The 20,924-nt window shown below is 57.8% G+C and overlaps 2 protein-coding genes and 1 non-coding gene across 3 annotated transcripts in view; 1 reads left to right on the forward strand and 2 right to left on the reverse strand.

The window, feature by feature from the left end:
• LOC106980471 (MLLT6, PHD finger containing) overlaps positions 1-5,606 on the forward strand; it is a 27,332-nt gene extending 21,726 nt beyond the window's left edge. Inside the window, exons 20-22 of the mRNA XM_027033912.2 lie at positions 1,672-1,728; positions 2,294-2,413; positions 4,346-5,606. Of these exons, the coding sequence (XP_026889713.1) occupies positions 1,672-1,728; positions 2,294-2,413; positions 4,346-4,525 (357 nt within the window). The 3' untranslated portion in view covers positions 4,526-5,606. The remainder of the gene's footprint in view (positions 1-1,671; positions 1,729-2,293; positions 2,414-4,345) is intronic.
• PCGF2 (polycomb group ring finger 2) lies at positions 4,945-10,656 on the reverse strand. Its single transcript, XM_015078526.3, has 9 exons — positions 10,505-10,656; positions 9,789-9,885; positions 9,434-9,489; positions 9,301-9,351; positions 8,986-9,094; positions 8,739-8,793; positions 8,551-8,646; positions 7,193-7,273; positions 4,945-6,649 (listed from the first exon to the last, which is right to left on the reverse strand). Exons 1-9 carry the CDS (start codon positions 10,614-10,616, stop codon positions 6,272-6,274), a joined length of 1,035 nt encoding a protein of 344 aa, XP_014934012.2. The 5' UTR covers positions 10,617-10,656; the 3' UTR covers positions 4,945-6,271.
• A 9,572-nt stretch (positions 10,657-20,228) lies between these two features.
• On the reverse strand, positions 20,229-20,302 carry TRNAN-GUU (transfer RNA asparagine (anticodon GUU)). The gene has a single exon. It is a non-coding gene; the product is annotated as a tRNA-Asn (tRNA).
• Positions 20,303-20,924: the final 622 nt, after the last annotated feature.

A 20,924-nucleotide genomic window follows, 5' to 3' on the forward strand; every position in this document is an offset into this window, starting at 1 on the left:
GCACGGGCTCCCCTTGGCCAACTTCAAGCATCTTCCCTGGTGAGCGGTGGGCCAAAGTTAGGAGTAGGCAGCTTGCTCCCAATTTTCCTCTATCTCAATGTATTTTTCCTGGGGAGAGGTGCCCAGAGGGATTAAGGTCCCTTCAGTGGGGAATGTGGAGGGGGCAGGGCACAGTACCCTGGCTCCCTCAAGTCACATCAATCTGGAATCAAAGTGTGTCCAGCTCCCGACCACTTTGACTTGATCTACTGAAAAGTTGGGGACTGAGGGGTGCCTTCATTGTCCTTTGTTCACTTCCTCCAGCCCAACTTGGGACTCAGGTGGCAGGACTGGAGACCCAAACCCTGACTCCCAGCCCCATTTCCCTCTGTCCATCCCAGCCTGTCTCAATGTAGCAGACCCTTCCTAGGGGAGCAGGGAGGGGAAGCCAGAGTTTGCAAACCCAGGGGCTCCTTTTACATTCTTTCTAGAACCTCCTTTATATCCTCAGCCCAAAAGGCAATGCCCCCTCCTTTCACTTCCGAGCCTGGAATTGTGCATAACCCGGATCTTGTATCTTTGTATAACGGATGTTATTTGTACGAAGGGCAGTTCGTAAACAGCACTTGTTCTTTTAATAAAAGAATGTTTTACAAAAAAAAAAAAAAAAAAAAAATCCAAAGACCCCTGCATTGTCTGGCTTTATTGAAGGGAAAGGGAGGGGCGTGCCAACTGTGGGGGCCTCGGGAGGGAGGCGGGGGCGGGGGGGGAGGGTCGGTTCCATTTCTCTAAGCGCTTAGAATGAGTAGTTCGCGCACCGGTATGCTCCAAAGACCCAAATACCTGTGCCCACCCACAGGGACGTGATGTGTACGCCTGGGCCAGGCGGGAATCTGTTGAAAAAGCAGGTTCCCTGGGTGAGGAGACGGAGCCGCTGCCTCGGCCTCCGCCAGAGAGGCCGGCTCCCGGGAGGTCCCCGCCCACACGGGGACGCCAGGAAGGCGGAGGCGAAGCTCCCCGCCGGTGGCTCCGCGCGCACGCAGCAACCGGAGCGGACGCCGGGACGGCCCCCGCCACACGCCCCCAGGGGGGCCGGGGAGGCTGCGGGGCGGGGGGGTAGGGGTGGGGGGAGGGCGGCCTGGCTTCCGGCGGCGGCGGGCACCGGACCGCGCAGGCCCCGGCCCCCACCCGCGCGGAGCCCCGCGGCGTCTTCCGGGCCGCGGCGGGCTGGGCCGGCCGGGAGGGCGGGAGCGAGAGGTGACCCGGGCGCGGGGCGGAGCCGGCGCGGCGCAGCGGCGGGGACCGGCATGGGTGGCGTGGGGGCGCCCCTGCGGCCCGCGGCCTGGGTGAGCACCCCGAGCTCGCGCCGCCCGCCGCCTGCCCACCCCCGCCCCTGCCCCCTCGCCCCTCCAGGGCCCCGCCCCGCTGTCCCGCGGCTGCGCGTCCCCAAGTCCCGCTTCGCCTGGCGCCTTGCGGCCCTCCCCCGCTGAGCGCAGGCTGGGTGCCCCCCGCACCTTCCAGCAACTCCACTTCCTGTCTTGTGACCCCTTTTTCTTACTCTCTTATTTCTGCTACCTCCCCCTTCCCCCGCCAGGTCCTGTCGTCCCTCCCAGATGACCCTTTTGGAAGTCCAACGCTTTCCACTGACTTTTTCTTTCTTTTCTTTTTGTGTGTTTCCAAACCACCGTCTAGTCATGCCTACATACCTTGCAGACGCTGAATCAGAGGCGGGGCGTCTCCTCCTGGCTGGTAAGTACCCAGTTTCCCCTTGCCTCTGCCCAAGTCCCCCCAGTCCCAGAGACCCTAAAACTAGAGATCAGAGAAGGAAGGAGAGAGTCAGCCCTGTTTCCCAGACTCCAACCTCAGAAAGCCCTGACTGTAGCCACCTTCCCACTGGCTCAGGGGAGGTAGGGTGACCAGAGGGCACAGGGCAGGGAGCCAGGCTTCCACGCTGGGAACAGCAGCGCCTGATAAACACAGCCCCAGGTGCAGGTGATCCTGCTTAGGCTGGCAGGATCCTGGCCCTTCCCTTCCTAGTCCCCCAGTGGGAGCCTGGAGTTGAAAGGAAGGTAGCTGGGCCCAGAAGCCAGCCGGAGCGCCTACATGGGCTTGAAATCTCTTCCCTGTCTGGAGCTCAGGGTCGTTATGGTGTCCTGTGGGAACCTGGGGGAATGTCCTTGTGGGGTGGCATCATATCAGCCTCTTGCAGAGGAAGCCTGCCCTAAGCCACTGGGAAACTGGACAAGTCCAAAGGCAAGAAAGTGCTTGCTGGGCATGGGGCTGACCCCAAGCCCTTCATCTTCCCTTGCCGCAGGCCCGATGGTTCCCTAAAACGCCAGCCAAGTCCGTGGTGGCCTTGAAGACACCCATTAGGGTGGAGCTGGTGGCTGGGAAAACCTACAGGTGGTGTGTGTGTGGCCGCAGCAAGCAGCAGGTGAGAGACCCCTACCCCCTGTCATTAACATATGACACCCCTGGTTGGGACAGCAGGTATCTCCTGGGAGCTCCTGCCCAAGACCTTCCTCTTCCTCCCCCCCCTCCCCCCGCCCACCCACACACACACAAAAAGGGAGGCTGGGGGTGAAAGAATGCTGTCTGGCCAGCACCACCACCCACAGCCCTGAGCTCCCTGTTCTCTGTATCCACTGTTTGACACAAGGCCAGAGAGAAACTCAGTCTCTCTGAGTTCTGAGAGGGCTCTGCCCTCTTCTGGTGCGACCCCTCGGAGGCGTGGTCTGGACTCCCCACTCATAGGAGAGAGGCTGGGTTGTCTTTCTCCCCCTCTCTTCCCCCTTCCAGGAAGCATCTGAGCCAAAGGTTCCCAGGCTTTGGACCCCAACATTGGGAAGACCCCCAGGTGCCCCTTGCCAGTGTCTTCTGCAAAGCCTCTAGTGATGGGGCTTCCTTGGTCGCCTTGCCTGCTCTCACCTTCCTCTCCCTTCCGCCCCAGGAGCCTTCCTTCCAGCAGGAACCTGACCCACATTCTTAGCCTCTGAGCCCCTTTCCTTCCTAAACTGAGCTCTGAACTGTGCGCCTCCAAGCGGTGTCATGTGGTGCCCCAGCCCAGGGTCCCAAGTCCTACTTTGCCACTCTCTTGACCCTGAGCGGGTCCTCGTGAGGGTGGAGCAGCTCTAGGGAATGCCAACCATAGTGTGGCCTAGCACAGTCTGGCACTCTGCCTTCTTGGCTTTTGCCCTCTGGGACAGGTTGCTGGGTTTTATTTGCATACTTCTCTCATCTCGTCTCCTACCCTACCTTGACCTCAAGGTCAGGAGGCCTGCCTAACTAACTAGCAAGTCAAGGCAGGCCTCCCTCAGTTTCCATTACCCAGTCTCTGCTTGAGCAGCTTTCGGAAGGATGGGAAATATATTCCTACAACAGGCAGCCAGTTCCCCGTGGGACATCCCCTTCCTCCCTGTAACATCCACTCCCTGTAACGTGTGCCCATGTTTCCTGGAGCCGAACAAAACTGATACCCCAGTCTTAAAGCGTTGTACATGGCAGGCTGTCTCCCACACGGAGAAGTTTTTACCCATAGAATATGTGGATGGAAATGAATTTCACGAGCCGGTGGAGACCCCGAGACATTTTACTTTATTATTTTTTTAAGTTTAGTTATTTTGAGAGAGAGTTGAGTGAGTGAGCACACAAGCTGGGGAGGGGCAGAGAGCGAAGGAGAGATGGAGAATCCCAAGCAAGCTCCATGCTGTGTGGGGCTCGAACTCTCGAACCTTGAGATCATGACCTGAGCCGAAACCAAGAGTTGGGACACTTAAGCAACTGAGCCACCCAAACTCCCCATCAGAGATGTTTTAGAAAAACCTATCAGTGGGGTTTTAACTGCTCAGTCGGTTAAGCATCGGACTTCAGTTCAGGTCATCATCTCACAGTTTGTGAGTTCGAGCCCTGCATCGGGGGAATTTGAGCTCCGAATTGGGTAAGTTTGAGCCCCGCTTCGGGTGAGCCCAGCTTCTCTCTCTCTCCCCCTTTCTGCCCCCCCCCTCACTTGTGCCCCATCTCTCTCTCAAAAGTTAAATAAATAAATAAACCTTCAAAAATAAAAAAACTTATCAGTGCTGTTTCACCTTGAAAATTCTGCCCTTTTATCCTGGCCCTCTGGATCCCCCAGAGACTAATGCATTAAAGACTCCTACTTACCTAACGCTTCCTACAGGCAAAATGCAAAAGAACCATTATTTGTTTTACTGCCTAGGGACTGCTCTCCTATTACCTTCACACTGCAGATGAAGGAGGTAAAACTAGGGGGCCCAGGCAGTCTCATTCAGGAGCCTGAGCCCTAAACACTGTGCCCTATTCAGCCCAGCAGGTGGGGTTGCGTCTCTAACTTCTCTCTTTCCCTTACCAGCCCTTCTGTGATGGCTCCCACTTCTTCCAACGCACTGGCCTATCCCCACTCAAGTTCAAGGCCCAGGAGACCCGTGTAGTGGCCCTCTGTACCTGCAAGGCCACCCAGAAACCCCCGTACTGCGATGGCACTCACAGGAGTGAGCGGGTGCAGAAGGCAGAAGTGGGCTCCCCGCTCTGAGGGCATGGCTCCCAGGCCTCTGACAGGTACCCCATTTGTGGGGAAGGAAACTGCTGAACCCAAGAAGGGACCACCCAGGGACCCCAGTACCCACTGCTGGCTTGTGACGGGCTTGCTCCCAATACCTGAGGTCTCTTGGGCAGCCGGGGAACATGCCCCTGGTTCAACGCCTGCTGGTGAAAATGGCATTAAACAGAATGGTGCTCCTGTGGTCGCTGGCGTGAGGCGCGTGGCCTACCCCAGCTCGGGGTCTTAACCTGGGATGGGGCATCCCACTGGCCATAGGGAGGGAGCAGCTCACTTTCATTCCATACGGGGTCTCCCGAGGCAGGCTGAGCCCAGAGACGAGAGACACGAGGAGGAGGGCAAAGGACCCCCCCCCCGCCACTTTCCCTGTCCCCCAAAGAACTACAGGTCCAGAGAGTATGCAGCATTTATTACAAAGCCAGGAGATACAAATGTCCCAGGGCAGGAGGGTACAGTCACAGCACCTCAGACACAGGACAAGGTGCAAACACAGACAAACCTGATGGGGGGGGGGGGGGGCTCCCAACCCCAAACACCTAAGTTGCAAGGAAGTCTAGCCTCCTCACCTCCTCCCCGATCTGAGCTATGTACACTGGAGGGAAAACAGGTGGGCAGGAATCTGGTGGGGTCTGCCCTTCAGGGGGCAGTCCACTGACCTCGCGGGACGGAGCAGAGGTCAGAGCCTACAGGCTTCTGTCTTCTTGTGCTTTTAGATGCCTCTGTCGCTCTTTCTTGACTCTGCCTCAGCTGGGGGTGGGGAGGGGACTGGAGGGCTGCTGGCCTTTGGCACAATCTGGGGTCTGTGCTTGTCTGAGGTTAGCCCCACTCCGCCTCTCCACGGCACTCCAGGCCCCCAGATGGGACTTTCCTCCCAGCCTTGCTAGTCAGAGTTTCGGGGTGGGGTGGGGTGGGGTGGGGGGCAGGGGCAGAACGGGGTGAAGCAGTTCACATTGCTAAAGCCACAGTGGAATTTCAAGGGCTGAGGCCTCCCGTGGCCCGAATCTTCTCTTCCACGAGATAACGATGCAAAGGCCACACACACAGGAAAAAGAAATGGCAGAACTATCTATTCTTTGCACAAAGTTTCCACTGCAAGAGGAGGAGGTAAGGGAGATGCCATCTTCACCACCCACTCACTCCTCAGAACCAGGGGATAGACTGCATTTGTAAAAGGCACTGTCTTAGCAAGTCTCTGGACATTCAACAATGGGGGGGGGGGGTGCTGGTGGGGCCGGACAGCAGCCAAAATGGGGAAAGAGAGAGGGTAGACCCCGTTCACAGCCGGCTGGAGTTGTGCCTAAAGCTTTCGGGGCTGGTGGGGCTCCCCCAACACCCCATCTGCCTTGGGAAACAGGAGGATGGAGTAGAGCTTTACTGAGCCTCAAGTGGCCCTCCGGGTCCACCGCGAGACACCCCCAAAATAAGAGCAGGGCAAATTACACAAGACCCCCTAAAAATGAACACTCCACCCCCCACACATACACACACACATAAAGTTTGTTTCCTGTGGCATTTAAATTAATCTGATTGGTCCATAGAAAATAAGTATGTATATTTGGTTTTTCCTATGTACATATATATATAGATTTATTTATAAAACCCGCCCCCCACCCCTAAGGCGGGAGGAGCTGGGGCAAGTAGAAGAGGTGGAAAAGGGGCCCAGAAAAAGTGGAGGGGTGGAGAGGCATGGCTGGAAAAGGAGGGAGAGGGTCCCTTTCCTCAAGTTAAGGGGGGCACAGGAGCTCCGTTGACAGTCATCTTGCGCCCCCTGCTGGTGGAAGATGGTGTCTGCAGGCAGTTCGAGGTACCCCCGTTGGCAGCTGTGGTGGCCCCACTGGCTGTCGCAGGGGGAGTAGGGGAGGTAGGGTGGGTAGCCGGGGGCCCGTGGGAGCTGGGAGAGCCATGGCAGGGGGTGGCTGGGCTGGGAAGGGAGGAGGAGGTGGCTGGCAGGGTGGCAGGGCTGGGAGCCTTGTCGCTGACTGACTCACACTCAGATGCCCCGCTGGTGTTGGTGCCCTCCGAGGGGGTGGGTGCTGTGGGCAAGGTGAGCCGCTTGCAGGCTGGCTGGACCCGATACTTGAGGGGGAGAGGGCCATTCTGCAGGGAGAGGGGGCAGAGAGGCAGTGAAGGGGAGGGTGTCGGGAGAAAGAGGCCACCCAGGAAGCTACCCAACCCTCACCCCACAGTGCCCAGATAGAGGAACGGGGTCCGGGCCTTGGAGAGGAGCAGATAGGCAAACAAGACTGACCAAGCAAGGCCAGAGATACAGGGGCACACAAAGACCCAGAGAGGCAGACAGAACGTGCAAGGCCAGGGACCGGAGAGGAGAGAGGCTGGAAGGCAGGAAGCAGCATCCGCTCCTCCACGGCCACCCGACCCTGCTTTCTGCCCCAAATCAGGGCATGTCACCTGCCAAAGGATCCTTTTTCCCTTTAGAGTGTGGGAGGCCATCATCGGAAGACGGCCGGAAGCGGCCGGCCTGCTGTGGCAGACCACCCTGGACATGCCCAGCTCATGGGACAAGGCATGAACCGTGATTACTGGTCACTATATGGTCACTGTGGCCACAGACCAATGCCAGACCCTGCAGGGCTCCCCTCCCGGCCCTGTCCCCGCCCTGCACCCTCCCGCCCAGCTCACCCGCCGCCAGGGATAGATGTAGGCTATATCCATGAGAGTGTAGTACTCCTTCAGTGGCTCGTCCTCGTATAGAACCTCCACCTGGAGGAGGAGATGGAGAACACCATTACCCGGTTCAGGTTCAAGGCTCCAGCCATTTGGCAGAGAGGCTCCTAGCTAGGGGTGGGAAGTGGGGCGATGGGGAGGAGGGACTTGCAGGTATTCCCTTACTACTTTGGGGTTTCGCGGTGGGTTTGACTTCCCGGTCAGGCTTATCCCAACCGAACTCCAGACCACCAGACGGAGAAGGAAGGATCCAGAGAAGATACCCACATCATTAACAACCCCTGCCTCCCGCCACCCACACAGCTGTCTGAATCCCTCAATCTCTGGCAGGTCCTCCAGAGATAAAGGGGGGGGGGGGGCAAAGAAAAAGCCCAGGTGAGAAAGATCTCGCAGAGCACTGGCTCTTGCCCAGGCTGCAGTGGAATGACCCTGGACGCATTAAAAAAACACATGCTTGGGGCAGCTGGGTGGCTCAGTCGGTTGAGCGTCCGACTTCAACTCAGGTCATGATCTGGCCGCTCATGAGTTCAAGCCCCCTATCAGGCTCTGTGAGGACAGCTCAGAGCCTGGAGCCTGCTTCAGATTCTGCACCCCCTCTCTCTCTGTCCCTCCCCCCACGCACGCTCTGTGTCTCTCCCTCTCAAAAATAAACATTAACAAAAAATTAAAAAAAAAAACAACAACACATGCTTGGATCTCACCAGAGATTCTGATTTAATTGGTATGACATGAGTCAAGTTTTAAAGCCTCCCACACGATTCTGATCTGCAGCAAAGTTTGGGATCCGTTGTCCTAGAGCCTTGATACCCAGAGTGTGGTACACAGACCGGTAGTATTGGCAACACCTGGGAACCTGCTAGAAATGCAGAACCTATCTATGCTTTAACAAGATCTTTAGAGAACCAGTGACGTATTCGAATTTGAGAAGTGCTGTCCAAGACCTCCAGTGGAATTTCAGACTGGCCTTCCTTCAGCCAGGTGGCCCCAGACAACCCCCTATATTTCTGCACACATACCTCTGCCACAGTTCTGAACATGCAACCATGCACATGTGCACACATATGCACACACACACACACACACACACACGTACACTCCGTCTTGGTTCCCGTGCATCTCTGCACACTGGCTTCAACAGACAAAGACTACTCCACCCTAATCTTGGTTTCAATTACCCTTCTACTCAGCTCAATTACACAACCACGCAGGTCCTCGTGTCACCCAGCCTGCTCAGAACAGTGGCTGGGATGCACAGATTGCCAGATGCAGCCACACAACAGGCACTCAGTTTCTGAGAGGGCCCAGGGACTCACCTTGTATTTGCTGGGCACGTCCATCTTGTTGCGAAGAAACTTGGCGAGATGCATGACGGTCATGGCTGCTGGGCATTGCAGGAACCGCACCCCTGTCTGCTGAGGGAGAAGCACCCAAGGGCTGGGGTCCGCCCCAGGCACTCTCTCCCAGTCCGCATCCCACCCCTAGGCAGGTCCCCAGCACTCACCTTCTCCTTGTCCCCATCCCCATTCTCCAGGGGACCTTTCTTTTCCTCCCGGTCCCTGGGGGAGGAGAAACAATGAAGCTAGGGAACCCCGAAGCAGGCAGGATCCCCCAACACACACATCCAGAAGACCTTCCTGGAGACACCTTCTCCTGCTAGGGGAAGGGGGCCAGGGTGGGGAAGGGGGCCAGGGCTAAGGGGAAGGGGGCCAGGCCTAGGACCCCCAAAACCAGGCGTGGCTCAGACTTGCCTGACACCTTCATAGAACTCGATGGAGAGGCTGACAATCTCGTTGTCGCTCAGAGCTCCCTTCTCCTGCTCCAGGACCTCACCGCGGTCCTCGTTGGAGCCGTTGGGGACTGCAGAAGGAGAGAGAGCTGAGGGGCTGGCCTAGGACGGGGACAGGAGCCCCACCAAGGACCCTGGATCTCACAGCTTGGGGGGGGGGGGTGGTGGTGAGCGCAACCATCCTCTGGGCCGGGGCGGTGACGCAGCGGCACGTGCAGGGCGGACAGCCCGGGGCGGCACCACCTGCTCAGGGGAACAGGCAAGCGAACACGCTCACCTTCAGTCAGGGGGTATGCTGCATAGAAATCCCGCCGTCGTTTCATCTCATCTGGAAGAGGAAAGCAGGGTGAGGATGGAGCACCAGGCAGGGAAGCTTGGGGCTGTGGGCAGGATGAAACGGAGGTAGATACCTTTAAAAAGCCCAGGGACCAGTTTATAGACGATGTCTTGCAGGGTTTTGTCAGATCTGGAAAAAGCATGGAGTCCCGTCAGCAACCACCTCACCCTGCTCTCCCCAGCCAGAAACCCTTATTCCCACCTCCCCTCCTTAGATCCGGGGCACAGGCACCAGGGTCCCCAGAGGCACGGTCTTTACCCCTCTAGTACTTCTCAGCCTAGACAAGCCGGATACGACACAGAGGGAGGGGAGGGGCCTTGCTTCTCCCCCACCTGCCACCTTGGCTATAGGATGCAAAGAGGGCTGAGGGACAGAGAGCAGATGACCCAGAGAGTCCGCATGGGCGGGAGGGACAGTGCCGGGCCCACCTGATGCTCAGCAGCGGCCTGGTTTTGTGGACTTGCACATCACACATGGGGCAGTACTTGTTGGTCTCCAGGTAGCGCACGATGCAGGTTTTGCAGACTTGGGGGTGGGGGGTAGAGAAAGAAAGGAGAGTCAGAGCCCCCTTCGTAATCCAGGACCAGCCCCCGACAGCCTCTGCTCAGATTCAGGTATCCCTTCCTCTCCACCTTGTCCCCGCAGCTCAGCCCATTCAAAGGCTCAACGTGGTCCTGGTCTCACCCCTCCTCCGTCCTTGGGGGAGGAGGGGCCGTGGGAGTGCATGCGTGCGGGTGTCAGGCCAGTGTCATGTACCAAGCAGAAGGGGAGCCCCAAGTCCGATGGAGTACAAAACAACAGCCCGCCTGCTGGACACCTCCCAGGGTCCTGGACCTCTGCCACCAAGCCCAGTGTGCACGTGGGGGGGCACGTGCATCTTCAGGGGCTGCAGCTTCAGCCAGAGGATGGAGGAGGGAACCGAGGGGTCAGGTAGGTGAAAGCTCCTGAAATAAACCTCCGGGCTGACCCCTCCCGTCTCCCCCCTGCCCCTCAGGAGTCTCTCTGCGGCCAGGGACCACCACGGGGTGCACGGACACGTGTGCTCTCCAGGGCAGGGCCTTGTGCTCTGCCCTCCCCAGGCAGTGCCCCTCCGACCTGGCCAAAGACTGCCCGTCCTGAGCAGCGGCCCCTCTGCCCAACTCACAGGAATGCAAGCACTCCACGATGGTAGTGGCATCGATGAAGTACCCCCCGCAGAGGGCACACATGAGGTGAGGGTTCAGCTCTGTGATTTTGATCCGTGTGGTCCGATGCATGATGCCGGGGTGGGGGGCAGGGGGCCTGGGGAGCGTCACCCTGAGAAATGAAAGTGGAATCAGAAACCCAGAGGCCCAAGAGCCCCTCCCACAGTCCACACCACCCAACGTCTGTCCCGAAGCCCAAGGCTTTTGCTCTCTGCCTCCGAGGCCAGACTGGCTACGTGCATGGGGTTGGCTCCTCCTGGCCCCTCTTGAGTATTCACCGGGTATGGGGGCTCTGGAGACGCGTGCCACCTTGAGTGACACCATCGGGGTCCATCTCAAGAGCAGGAGGAAAGATGAAGTTAGACCAACTCTCCAGAGGAGGCAGGAAAATTGAAGAGAACAGAGTATTTCAAAATGTCCCTGATCCCAATCCACATTCACTGAAGTGAGTGCTAGGAGCTGAGGACACTTAGACCCCCCTCTACCCAGGTGCAAGGCCCCTGCCTCGGTCTTTCTACTCCATCCTCCCCTCCTTCCACCCCATCACCCTTCCCCCAGGAAGGCAGTCCCGGAAACACTGTGGCCATGGGATACCCTAGGTTTAGAGGGAGCACCCCACCACCTCGTCCTCCTAGCTCTACATCCAGACTGGGCCCGGAGTGGCTCCCTGGAGGTCCACCATACGCTGGCCATGCAGGTTCCAGGCCTGGCGCTCAGCCAGGAAACACGGAGGATGGTCCTTACACGCCCGAAGTTGGGAGCACGCAGCTCCAGCCTGACCCCAGCCCTGACCCTGCAGGCAGTGGCAAAAAGCCTGGGCAAAAAAGACTGCTCTTGCCCCTTCTGCACAGTCCCCGCTGGACGGCCCACCGTGCAAGTCCCCCGGTCCCACACGCAGTCCGGGACCTCCCTCCCAGGCACACACAGCAATTTCTCCACGTGGACACTGCTGCCACTCCGGCTGCCTGTCCCCAGGCTGTCCAGTGACACATCACAGGCTCTCAGAGATAAGCCCGCCAAAGCTGGGCAGAAAGTTCTCTCTGCAGCAGCCCCGAGCACCCAGCCAGGCCTTGGCAGGGACCTGGGAGGTCAGTCAGAGCCCAACTCTGAATTGGCTGATATGCCTAACTTCTCGGTATAAAAACCAAACCTGCACCTAGAAGGGAAGGCCCCTCCCTCACTCCCTCCTCTTTCCCAGAGTAAAAGCCCAAGGCGTGGGGCTTGGGAGAGTGGCCAAGCCCCAATGACTCCTTCACAACATACACCCTTCTCTCCTTTCCAGAGAGATTTCTAAAGCCACCATATTGGGTTTTCTAGGACCAGAAATTCACAGCCAGGATCAACAGTTTCTATAGAGACCCCAGGATGAGTTTGGCCAGGACCCAAACAGCCAACAGAGGGTGGCCAGAGACCCAAAGAGATGGAGAGACAGACACAAAGGCCACACGCGGGAGAGACACCAAGTCTGCAGGGCAGACAGAGGGGACCCCAAGAGCCCAGAAGCAAGCCCAGAGAGCCAGCGGAGACACAGCGGCCTAAGGAAGGAAAGGGGCTCCTGTCCCAAGGAGGGCAGCCTAGGCCGGCCTCCCTGCAAGGGTTCCCCCCTTAACAATTACGCAGAAGGCTTGCTGGCTACTCCACTGTTTGGTCGTTTCCATAGTAACCCTGTCCCTGGCAAGATGCCCAAATATTATTACAACCATCCAGAAGAGAGAAACTCCAAGTGGCTGTCTCGCTGAGTGTGTGTAATATCCATTGGATGTGTACGTGATGTCTGGACTTCCAAAACTACTTTGTAAGACTGCTTGACCTGTGCGTGTGTGCGTGCGTGCGTGCGTGTGTGTGTGTGTGTCCAAATGAACCTCTGTGTGCATGCACAGACAGAAACAACACATTCTGGTCGATGCTGGTTGCTATCAGCGCATCTCACACCCGGCTCTGTCTCTCCCTCTCACGTACGCACACGTACGTACACACAAAACACACAGGCGCTTCCCACTGCCTCAGTCACCTCATTCACACACTGGCTGGATTTTCACAACACACACTGGCTCTTAAGAACTTGCATGCAGTTCCTCCCAGGTAGACTGTGGCCTCAACATGCAGGAGTTCCTAGGCAAGGGGCCGTGACCTTTACCCTCTCACTTCCGCAAGCATTTGTGAGAATTCGGACCAAGATCATCTCTCAAGCTCCTTTCTAGATGCGCGGGAGAAGGAAGGAGCTGTGGAGCTGACTGTATAGAAATATTCCTCCTTGTCTGGTGTAAGAGCAGGCCCCCCTCGCCTGCACTCCCAGCTCCCCCCACCCTATCCCCAGGGGCCTCAGACTGCTACCTCTGGGGCTGGGGGTGGGGAGAAGCACCGATTGGCTCCTCACCTGATTGCCATGGTTACCTGCAGGGCCCTGCCAGCAGGTGCCAAGAACAACTGTAAACAGGAGCTTGGTTCCCCCACTGTTCGCCCCCCACACCTGACACCCAATTCCTTCCCAGCTGCAACTGGCGGGTGTATCGTGGGAAGGAGACGGAAGAGGGGTGACGGTGGCTGGACTTCTGGCTGTCATCACGTTAGGGAAGAGGTTGGGAGATGGGAAACAGCGTGAGGGAGAAAGAGAAGTTCCGTGAAGCAGAAAAGGGAGCCAAGGGCCATTTGGAAGTGGCCTCTGTGGAGCTCTGGGGGCCTTAACAGGTCAGCCCCACCGACACCACCACAGTGGACCTGTGCCCTGTCCCCCATGCCCAACTGCAGCCAAGTCATTCAACACCTTTTGTCCCCAAACCACTGTTCTTTGCAAGGGCATGATGGCTGGGCAGCCCATCCTGGCCCCTGGGGATCCGGGTCTTGGCCACAGCGGCAAGAAAGGAGCTCGGGTCAGCACCCAGCGCCAGCTCCTCCTTGCCATTCAAGCCTGACCTTTGTCTTTCCTCTTCTTCAAAGCCCCTACTAATTAGAGACCACCCCCATCTCTCCATTCTAGCCAGTCTTTTTCTGGAAGCTCTCTGCACTTTAGGGCTCTCTTGTTTTTGTTTTGTGTTGTTTTGATTTTCTTCTGCAAAACCGGCTGTCTTTGATAACCCAAAGGTCTCTGCTCCTTCAGATGCCCCACGACAGCATTCTCTGCTCTGCCTTTCCTGCACATGAAATTAGCCCCACTCCCCACTAGAAAATCACCAGGTCTTAGGAAAAGTCACTCAAGGTCACATGCAGACACCTAGAACTGCGGAAGTAGAAGGGATCTTAGAAGGCGTCTTGTCCAATCCTTTCATTTTCCAGATGAAGAAATTCGGAAAGAAGTGACTTAGCTAAGGTCATGCAGTAACGCAGTGGCAGTCCTAGGAGTAGAAACTGCCTGGCTCCTGTTCCAGTGCTCTCTACACACTGGCACCCAGGCCAGGCTCTCCTCTCATCTAAGAAACCAATAAGCCTGGCCTGACTCCATCCAGGCAGGTGGAAGGCAGAAGGACTCCAGGTTCCTTAGAAGACTGCTCAGTGAGCCTTCTGGGGGAGGTCAGAGTCTGGCCCAAACATGACCATCAGCACACATTCTCACCTTGAAGTAGGAAGAGGGACAGAGACTAATTGCCTCACCCCACTTCCACGGAACAGTTAGAGAAACTGAGGCTCCATGGAAGCACAGTGAGCCAGAATGTACTAGGTGCATTCCTCTGGTAGCTGTGTGGGTCCAACTGCACAAGCTCTGTGTATTTGTGTATGGAGGGGGAGCACAGGGGTCCGCCTGGGGACAATGTCAACCTCTCAATGTTCCCTGATCCTTGACCCCGGGACCTGCCCCTCCTTGCCAGCGGCGTCAAAAACATCCTCTAGTCTCCTGAAGCCGGGCTCATTGTCCCCTCTCTGCTCTCCCCACTCAGCTTCCTAAGATCAAACAAAGACAAAACCCAAAATATACACCCAGAGCTACACATTGCCGAATATACACAGAGGCACACAAAGCCAGACACACCCCCTCCATCTCTCTCACACAACACACAAGGCCAGACAGACACTACACACACACACACACACACACACAACCAGGCCAGACACACCCCATCACACATACAGCCAGGCCAGAGCCAGGCCCACACTTGCCAGATGTATAAGCCACCCCCACCCACCCCAGCAGCACACCGTCTGACATCCCTGCCTGAAACCAGAGCTGGAAATACACACTAACCTTTTGTGCATCCCCGGTCCACCCAGGATAAATTATAACATAAGTCTTCCAGCAACAAAGGCAGTGCAGCTCCCAACCTCCACTCGGGGGGCCAGAGGCTGGAGGAGTAGGGTGGGCATCTGACCTGCACAAAGATGTAGCCTCTTCCTGTTCAGGCTGTCTCCATTTCCATGGCAACAGCTCCATCAACCTAGACCTCTCAGGCAAGGCCAGGGGCAGCAGAGAGCCCCCCCGCCCTCCTGCCCACCCCCAAAGACTCCAACTTGAACTCCACTCAAGCCACACAGGGTGGATACTGAGTCCCAGGTCTCACCTGGGGTCTGTTTCCGGCCTCATTCCAAAGACAGCTCTAAGGCCACAACCTCCAACTCCAAACCAGGGAGCCCCTGGGAAAACCTCCCTACCCAAAAGCTGCAACAGAGCCGGCTTTATGCTCCTTCTCCAAGTACTAACACCTTGGAACAGAGTGGAGACGGGGAGAAGAAGAGAAATGAGAGTTTCAGGAACAGATACAACTGCGAGAGGCCCAGAGAAGGAGGCATCAGAAGACAGCGGGAGACAACCAGGAGACAAACCCCCTACTTCCCCCCCTCTCGCCCCCCAAGCAACAGGGAGCTCAGGAGAGACTGAGGCATATATACATATGGTGGGGGTTCCTCTAAGAGACAAAGACCAGGAAGAAGCGCGGGGTAACACTTCCACGATATTTACAGGCAAATCCACCACCCCCAGGCCTCTTCCTTCCCCACCTCAAGCCATCCGAAGCAATTCTGGGCAGATGGGGGCAGTGGGGGAGGGGGAGAGGCATGCCTAGGCCCACTGTGGAGACAGGAGGGGCAGGGGTGTCTGCTGGCCAAGAGGTCCCACCCCCTCAGAGCTAGAGGAAGGAGGGCCGGGGGAGGGAGGGGGCAGCCCGGCTCCTCGGTGGAAGAGGGGCCAGTCGGTCAGACCCCTCCTGCCTCCGCTGGCGATGGGAAATATCGCGATAACTCTCCCCCCTTCTCCCTTCTACTCCCTCCTCCCGGGCTTCCCCCGGAGCCTGGGTCAGAGGATCAGGGACCTCAGTTACCGGGTGGCCGTTCCTACCTTCCCTAGAGTCAAACTTTCGGCGGAGCCCAAGGAGGGGTGTTCCGGAGAAAGAGGCTCTGCCCGGGTGGTTCGGGGAGGGGGCGGGGCGCCCAGTCCGGGGCTGGGGGGAAAGGGACCCGCTGGGGGAGGTGCCCGAGAGGCCGGGGACCCGGGCATGGAGGAGCGCCCTCCCCCGGCCCCGCAGCGATCAAAAAGGCATGTCGCTTTCCTCCCGGTCTCAAGTCCCTGCGCGTCCACGACGCCCCAGTGCCCACGGAAGAAGCAGAGAGCGACCCCTCCCCAGACCGAAAGGGGTAGTGGGGCAGGGCCAGAGGCCGCTCTGGCTCGTGGGGCGGGCGAGGGGGGCAGAGATCCGGCCCCGCGCGCAGCCCACAGCCCTGGTGGCTGCCTCGGACCCTCCCCCTCGCTACCTCAGGAGCAGGTCTGCGAGGGGGCTGCGGCACAAAGAGGTGGTGGTCGAGGGAGACGCCAAATCGCTAAAAGGGGGAATCCATTTCGGCCATCTTGGAAGGGAGGAAAGGGAAAAGGGGAGAGAAAAGGGAGAAAGAAAGGCGGACGGGGCGAGCTAGGATAGGGGCTGGCGGGGTGGGGCGGGGACGCGAGAAGCAGGCCCGGTTCGGAGTCTCCCCCTCCCGCAGGGGTGTGTAAGGAGGGATGGACCGGCCCCCCAGCCCCGTTCCAGTTGCGGAGAAGGAAAGGACAGGGAGTCTGCCTCCACTTACCTGGGTTCGGGGTCCGGTGGGTCTCGGGGAGGGGGGGATGGGAGGGAGGGAGGGAAGGGGGGGAGGGGGGCCGCAGCCGTGTCGCTCGCTCTGGCGGCGGGAGGGGAGAAACCTACGGTAAGAAAGGAGTTTGTGAAAGCGGCTTGGGGTGGGAGGGAGAGAGGGGAGGGGAGGGGACGGAGGGGGGAGGGGAGGGACCGGGGCTGGGGGGGTACAAAATGGCTTTTTTTCCTCCAGACAAGAGTAGGTCCCGCCCACTACTCACCCACGTGACCTCATTCCTTCAGGGTGTTTGCGGAGAGGGGAAGAGGAGGAGGGGGAGAGGCTAACGCGGCTGCCCCCACACCGGGTGCGGGGCCCCCTAAACTAGGATGCGACCTCACTCTTCCCAAACAGACCCTGACCCTGGAGGATGTATCCTCTTCTCTGTTAACCTCTGCAGTTAACCCTCCCCCCCCCAAGTTGTGTGCGTGCCCCCCAACCCCCTGACCCTGCGATCCCCGCCTCTAAGCTGGGGCGCCTGGAAAATGGTGAAATGAGGGGGACCGGGCTGAGATGTGATTCGTTCTGCAGTCCTACACGGCCTGGACCAAAGGGCGCTGGGTTCCGGCGGGGGACCCGACACCTCCGGCCACGCGTCCAGGGTATTTTCATTCACTCTAAGTGACACTCCCTTAAAATTAACAACTGCAACGGTGGGAAGAGAGCGTGTCCTCCCCACCCCCCTGGCCCCTCTCGGCGGCGGGATCACTGGCTCTAAAACGCCACCGCCCGGGACCCAGCCAGGGCGCCCCGGGGAAGCGAACTGCCGGGGGACGGAGGGAGAGGCCGAGGGGGTAGTCTGAGTGGGGGGGGGGGGGTCGGTTTGCTGGGGTGGAGGCTGGCGCCTCCCGCGTGCTCGCGCGGAGAAGAATGGAACGTAACCTGGGCTGGGAGACCATCTGAAGACCGGGACTCACTCCCGGTCCGGGACACAATAACCCGCTCGAATGCAAGAGGCCCGACTGGACTAGAAAACCAGGCGCCGGGGCCCGAAAGCGGGCCCGCGCTTTTTCTCCTCCCCTGCGCTGCTTCCCGCATTTTTCGCCGGGGCGCTCCGAGCTCTGCGCGGTTGGTGCGCCTCCCTCGCCCCGGCGGCGGGAGGAGCCGGGCGAGCGCAAAGGCGGCTGGTGCCAGTCCGCCTCCGACCGTCGCTCCCGGCTCCTCCCAGCGCTCGGGCTCCCGTCCCCAGTGGCTCCCGCTGGGAGGGGAAAACGAAGAGGGAGGCTTGGAAAGGCAGGGAGGAGCGGCTGAGGCTGGCGCCGGGAAAGCCAATCGATACTCCGTTACGGCGACGACCCGGGCCCTGCCTCATTAGGACGGTCGATTCGCTTATTCGTTATTCAAGATTTATTAGAGATGGTCACCGGGTCTGTCCCTCCAGAGAGCTTGATTATCCGGCCAGAAGGGCCATTAAGCGCACTGGCGGTGGGTGGCTCGAGTTAGGAAATTAGGAGACAAATATTCCGCAAGCTTCGTAGCGCCTGCCTCCTGCTTCCTTAAGCGCTCGCAGCTCAGGCCGCCTCGAAGCCGGGCCCCCCTGGACTGAATGCCTTCACCCTTTGGCCGGCGACAAGGAGACCTGCGGACATTGGCCGCCAAGTGACCTCAGAAGCTTCAGCCTTCAGCCCACAGCAGCCAAATGGGGCGGAGAGGAAGAGGATGGGCGGGAGAGATTTCCTCTTAGAGGGGGTGCTCGGAGAACCCGCGGGAGAAGATGCGGGGAGGGGTTAGAGAGCCCGGTCACCTACTCCCCTGTCCTTACGCGGGAATACCAGGAGTTTGCCGCCCCTCTTGGAAAGGGGGCTTTTGGCATGGACACACCCACTGTCCCCAGGGCAAGTGGGTCGACAGCAACCCGAATTCTGCCAGGGAAGACTCGCGCATCCTCTACTGTCCCCCAGTTGCCTTGTGGGGAGGGGAGCGCAGCAGGGAGTGTCACTCCTTTCCTGCTAAAAGATTCCTGGGGCAAGAGAAACCTGTAGGGGCTTCCCGAAGACCTCCATCCTACACACGATCCACAGGGGCACCTAGGGCTGCCTTCCAAGTGTGTGTACCGGAGTGGGGGGTGGTGGGGGACAGGTATCAGCCAGGAGGAGGAGGGCTGGTAAATCCGCACTTTGGTCCTTTCATCCCGGAGTGTTGCAGCTAGGGGGCCCATCACACTCACTCGTTCCTAGGAGAGTTATTAAACATCAGTCACTAGCAAACCACAAGACAGAGGGATGAACACCCTACTACTCACTAAAACTTCGTTTTAATCGTTTCCATCCTGGGCAACCAGTCCCCACCTCCCTGGCCTTTCTGACTTATCAGGAGAACTTTCTGAGAGCCGATCTTTCTCACATGTGAAGCTCTCTGGTCTCTTGACAAAGAAGCACCTGTCATGTACCAATGTGAAATACTGTACTAGGTACTGGAGACCTAAAGCTGATGAGCCAGGCTTTAGCCTGCAAGGAGCTCACGGCCCAGTGGGTTTACATAGCCTGTCCCATTAGCTTCCATGGCACTGGGTATCCCTCCAGGTTGCCCGCACCAGCCCTGTGAGCACCTGGTAAGGGTGGGTAAGCACTGGGGAAGGTTTTCACAAGAGGTGTCCTTTGGGCCCAATCTTGAGGAGAAACCAGATATCCAAGAGAACTGCCTGAGTCCCTTGCTTAGCTCTTCATCCTGGAATGTGCCTCCGGCTGCCATTAGGTGCCAATGCTTCCCCTGCCTTCTGTGCTAGTTGTACGACCTCACAGGGGTCTCTAGCTGACGACTTCTCATCAGAAGAATCACTGTGTCTGGCGCAGACTAGAAGCCTCCAGAGGGCAGGAACCCTGGGAAATCTAATTAATTATTTCTGGCACATGCCAAGAGCTACTGTGAAATTAAGATCCCCTAGAAGATGATGACAAGGGCAGGAGAGGGTGGCTCCTCTAGGGATTTTATGACTGTCTTTGCCTTTGTGTCCTTCACTCCTTCTCTCTCCCCAAGACAATGTCGTTTGTCAGTTTCTGCTTCTGTTTCTCCTTCTCTGCCCCACTGCTCTGTATTTCTAGAAAAAATAGTTTTGTTGTTGTTGTTGTTTTCCTTTTTTGGAGGCTTCGCATATGAACTGCTTCTCTTTTCCCTCCATTTTCTTGGTGTCTTCCTTCCACTCACCGCACCTATTTCCCTGTCATCTCCCTTTACTGTCTCTCTGTATCACCGCTCTGTTGTCTCTCACCTTTTGCTTCATCCCACAATTTCTTCCTGCCTTTGTCTCTGGCGCCACTTTCTTCCCTTCCAAACATAGTATTTCGAGAGGGTAACATCGATTGAGGCAGACAATGGAAAACTGTCCCACCTCCACTGTAAATTCATTCTTAATCCTACGAAAAATGCAACCTGAAACGTATTGCACAGCGAGACAAAAACCTCTGTCTTTGCCTTTCCTGCAATCCAGCCTGGGGGCGGGGTGGGAGGTAGGCGGTGGAGGAAAGTGCTGGAGAAATAATCCCATCATTGACCGAACATCAAGGAATTTTCAATCACAATGACCCTCTGACTTGCTATAGATAAAAACATCTGCCGTTTCAAAACGGAATTTGGCATCTTAGATGTTGGGAGGATACCGCTTAGGTTTTTCTTTTAGTAGAAGGGGCGGGGGGGGGGGGGGGAAAAAAAAGGCAGCGTCCCTGGGTGGGCTCGAACCACCAACCTTTCGGTTAACAGCCGAACGCGCTAACCGATTGCGCCACAGAGACTGCGACAACTGCCAGCGTGGCGGTGAGCCGAGTCAATGGGAGCGAGCCTATGACGGCGCAGGAATCCAACGGAAACCCTGCAATCGGGCGAAAGCAGTCAGGCCCTGGGGAGAAAGGAAAGGGTCCCAATCAAGGAAAGGGAGGAGGAGAGACCTTTACGTCCCTCCTCTATTGGTTCTGGGAGGGGTAGTCGGGGCTTCCTCTGGATCGCTCTTAGGGGAAGATAAGAAGATGGAAAAGCCCGAAACGTCCTTTTTTTAGGGTGACCTGAGTCTTGGGGATACGTGGGGAGGGGGGTCTCAAAAAGCATAACCACCTTTGGTCTCCAAACCTCCCGTTTGAACCTGAACCCCTGCAGCCGCAGCCCATCCGCGACGCCCTCCCTTTGTCCCTCCCCCTCGAAACATTAAATATGTACTGAATCGGCGCCTCCTAAATACCAGGCACCGTTCTAGGCCAGCGAATGTTTAGAGCCTAGCATAGTACCTGGCACATAAGAGACGGAAGGATTTCTGGAAAGAATAAATGAAACAAGCTAGCGTAATACACCCGAGCCACACGGCGCGATCACAACACCGTGGTCCTTCAGTTGGGACCGCAGCCCCTATTCTGGGCTTCACCA

Source organism: Acinonyx jubatus, chromosome E1, assembly GCF_027475565.1.
Source record: "Acinonyx jubatus isolate Ajub_Pintada_27869175 chromosome E1, VMU_Ajub_asm_v1.0, whole genome shotgun sequence".
Classification (NCBI taxonomy): Eukaryota; Metazoa; Chordata; class Mammalia; order Carnivora; family Felidae; genus Acinonyx; species Acinonyx jubatus.

Excerpts from the sequence above, each read along its gene's own strand:
- PCGF2 (XM_015078526.3), bottom strand. The coding sequence starts at position 10,616 with ATGCATCGGACCACACGGATCAAAATCACAGAGCTGAACCCTCACCTC. Across the intron at positions 9,352-9,433 it reads GGTCCCTGGGCTTTTTAAAG|ATGAGATGAAACGACGGCGG; the intron begins GTATCTACCTCC and ends TTCCTCTTCCAG. Across the intron at positions 6,650-7,192 it reads ACATCTATCCCTGGCGGCGG|AATGGCCCTCTCCCCCTCAA; the intron begins GTGAGCTGGGCG and ends CTCTCCCTGCAG.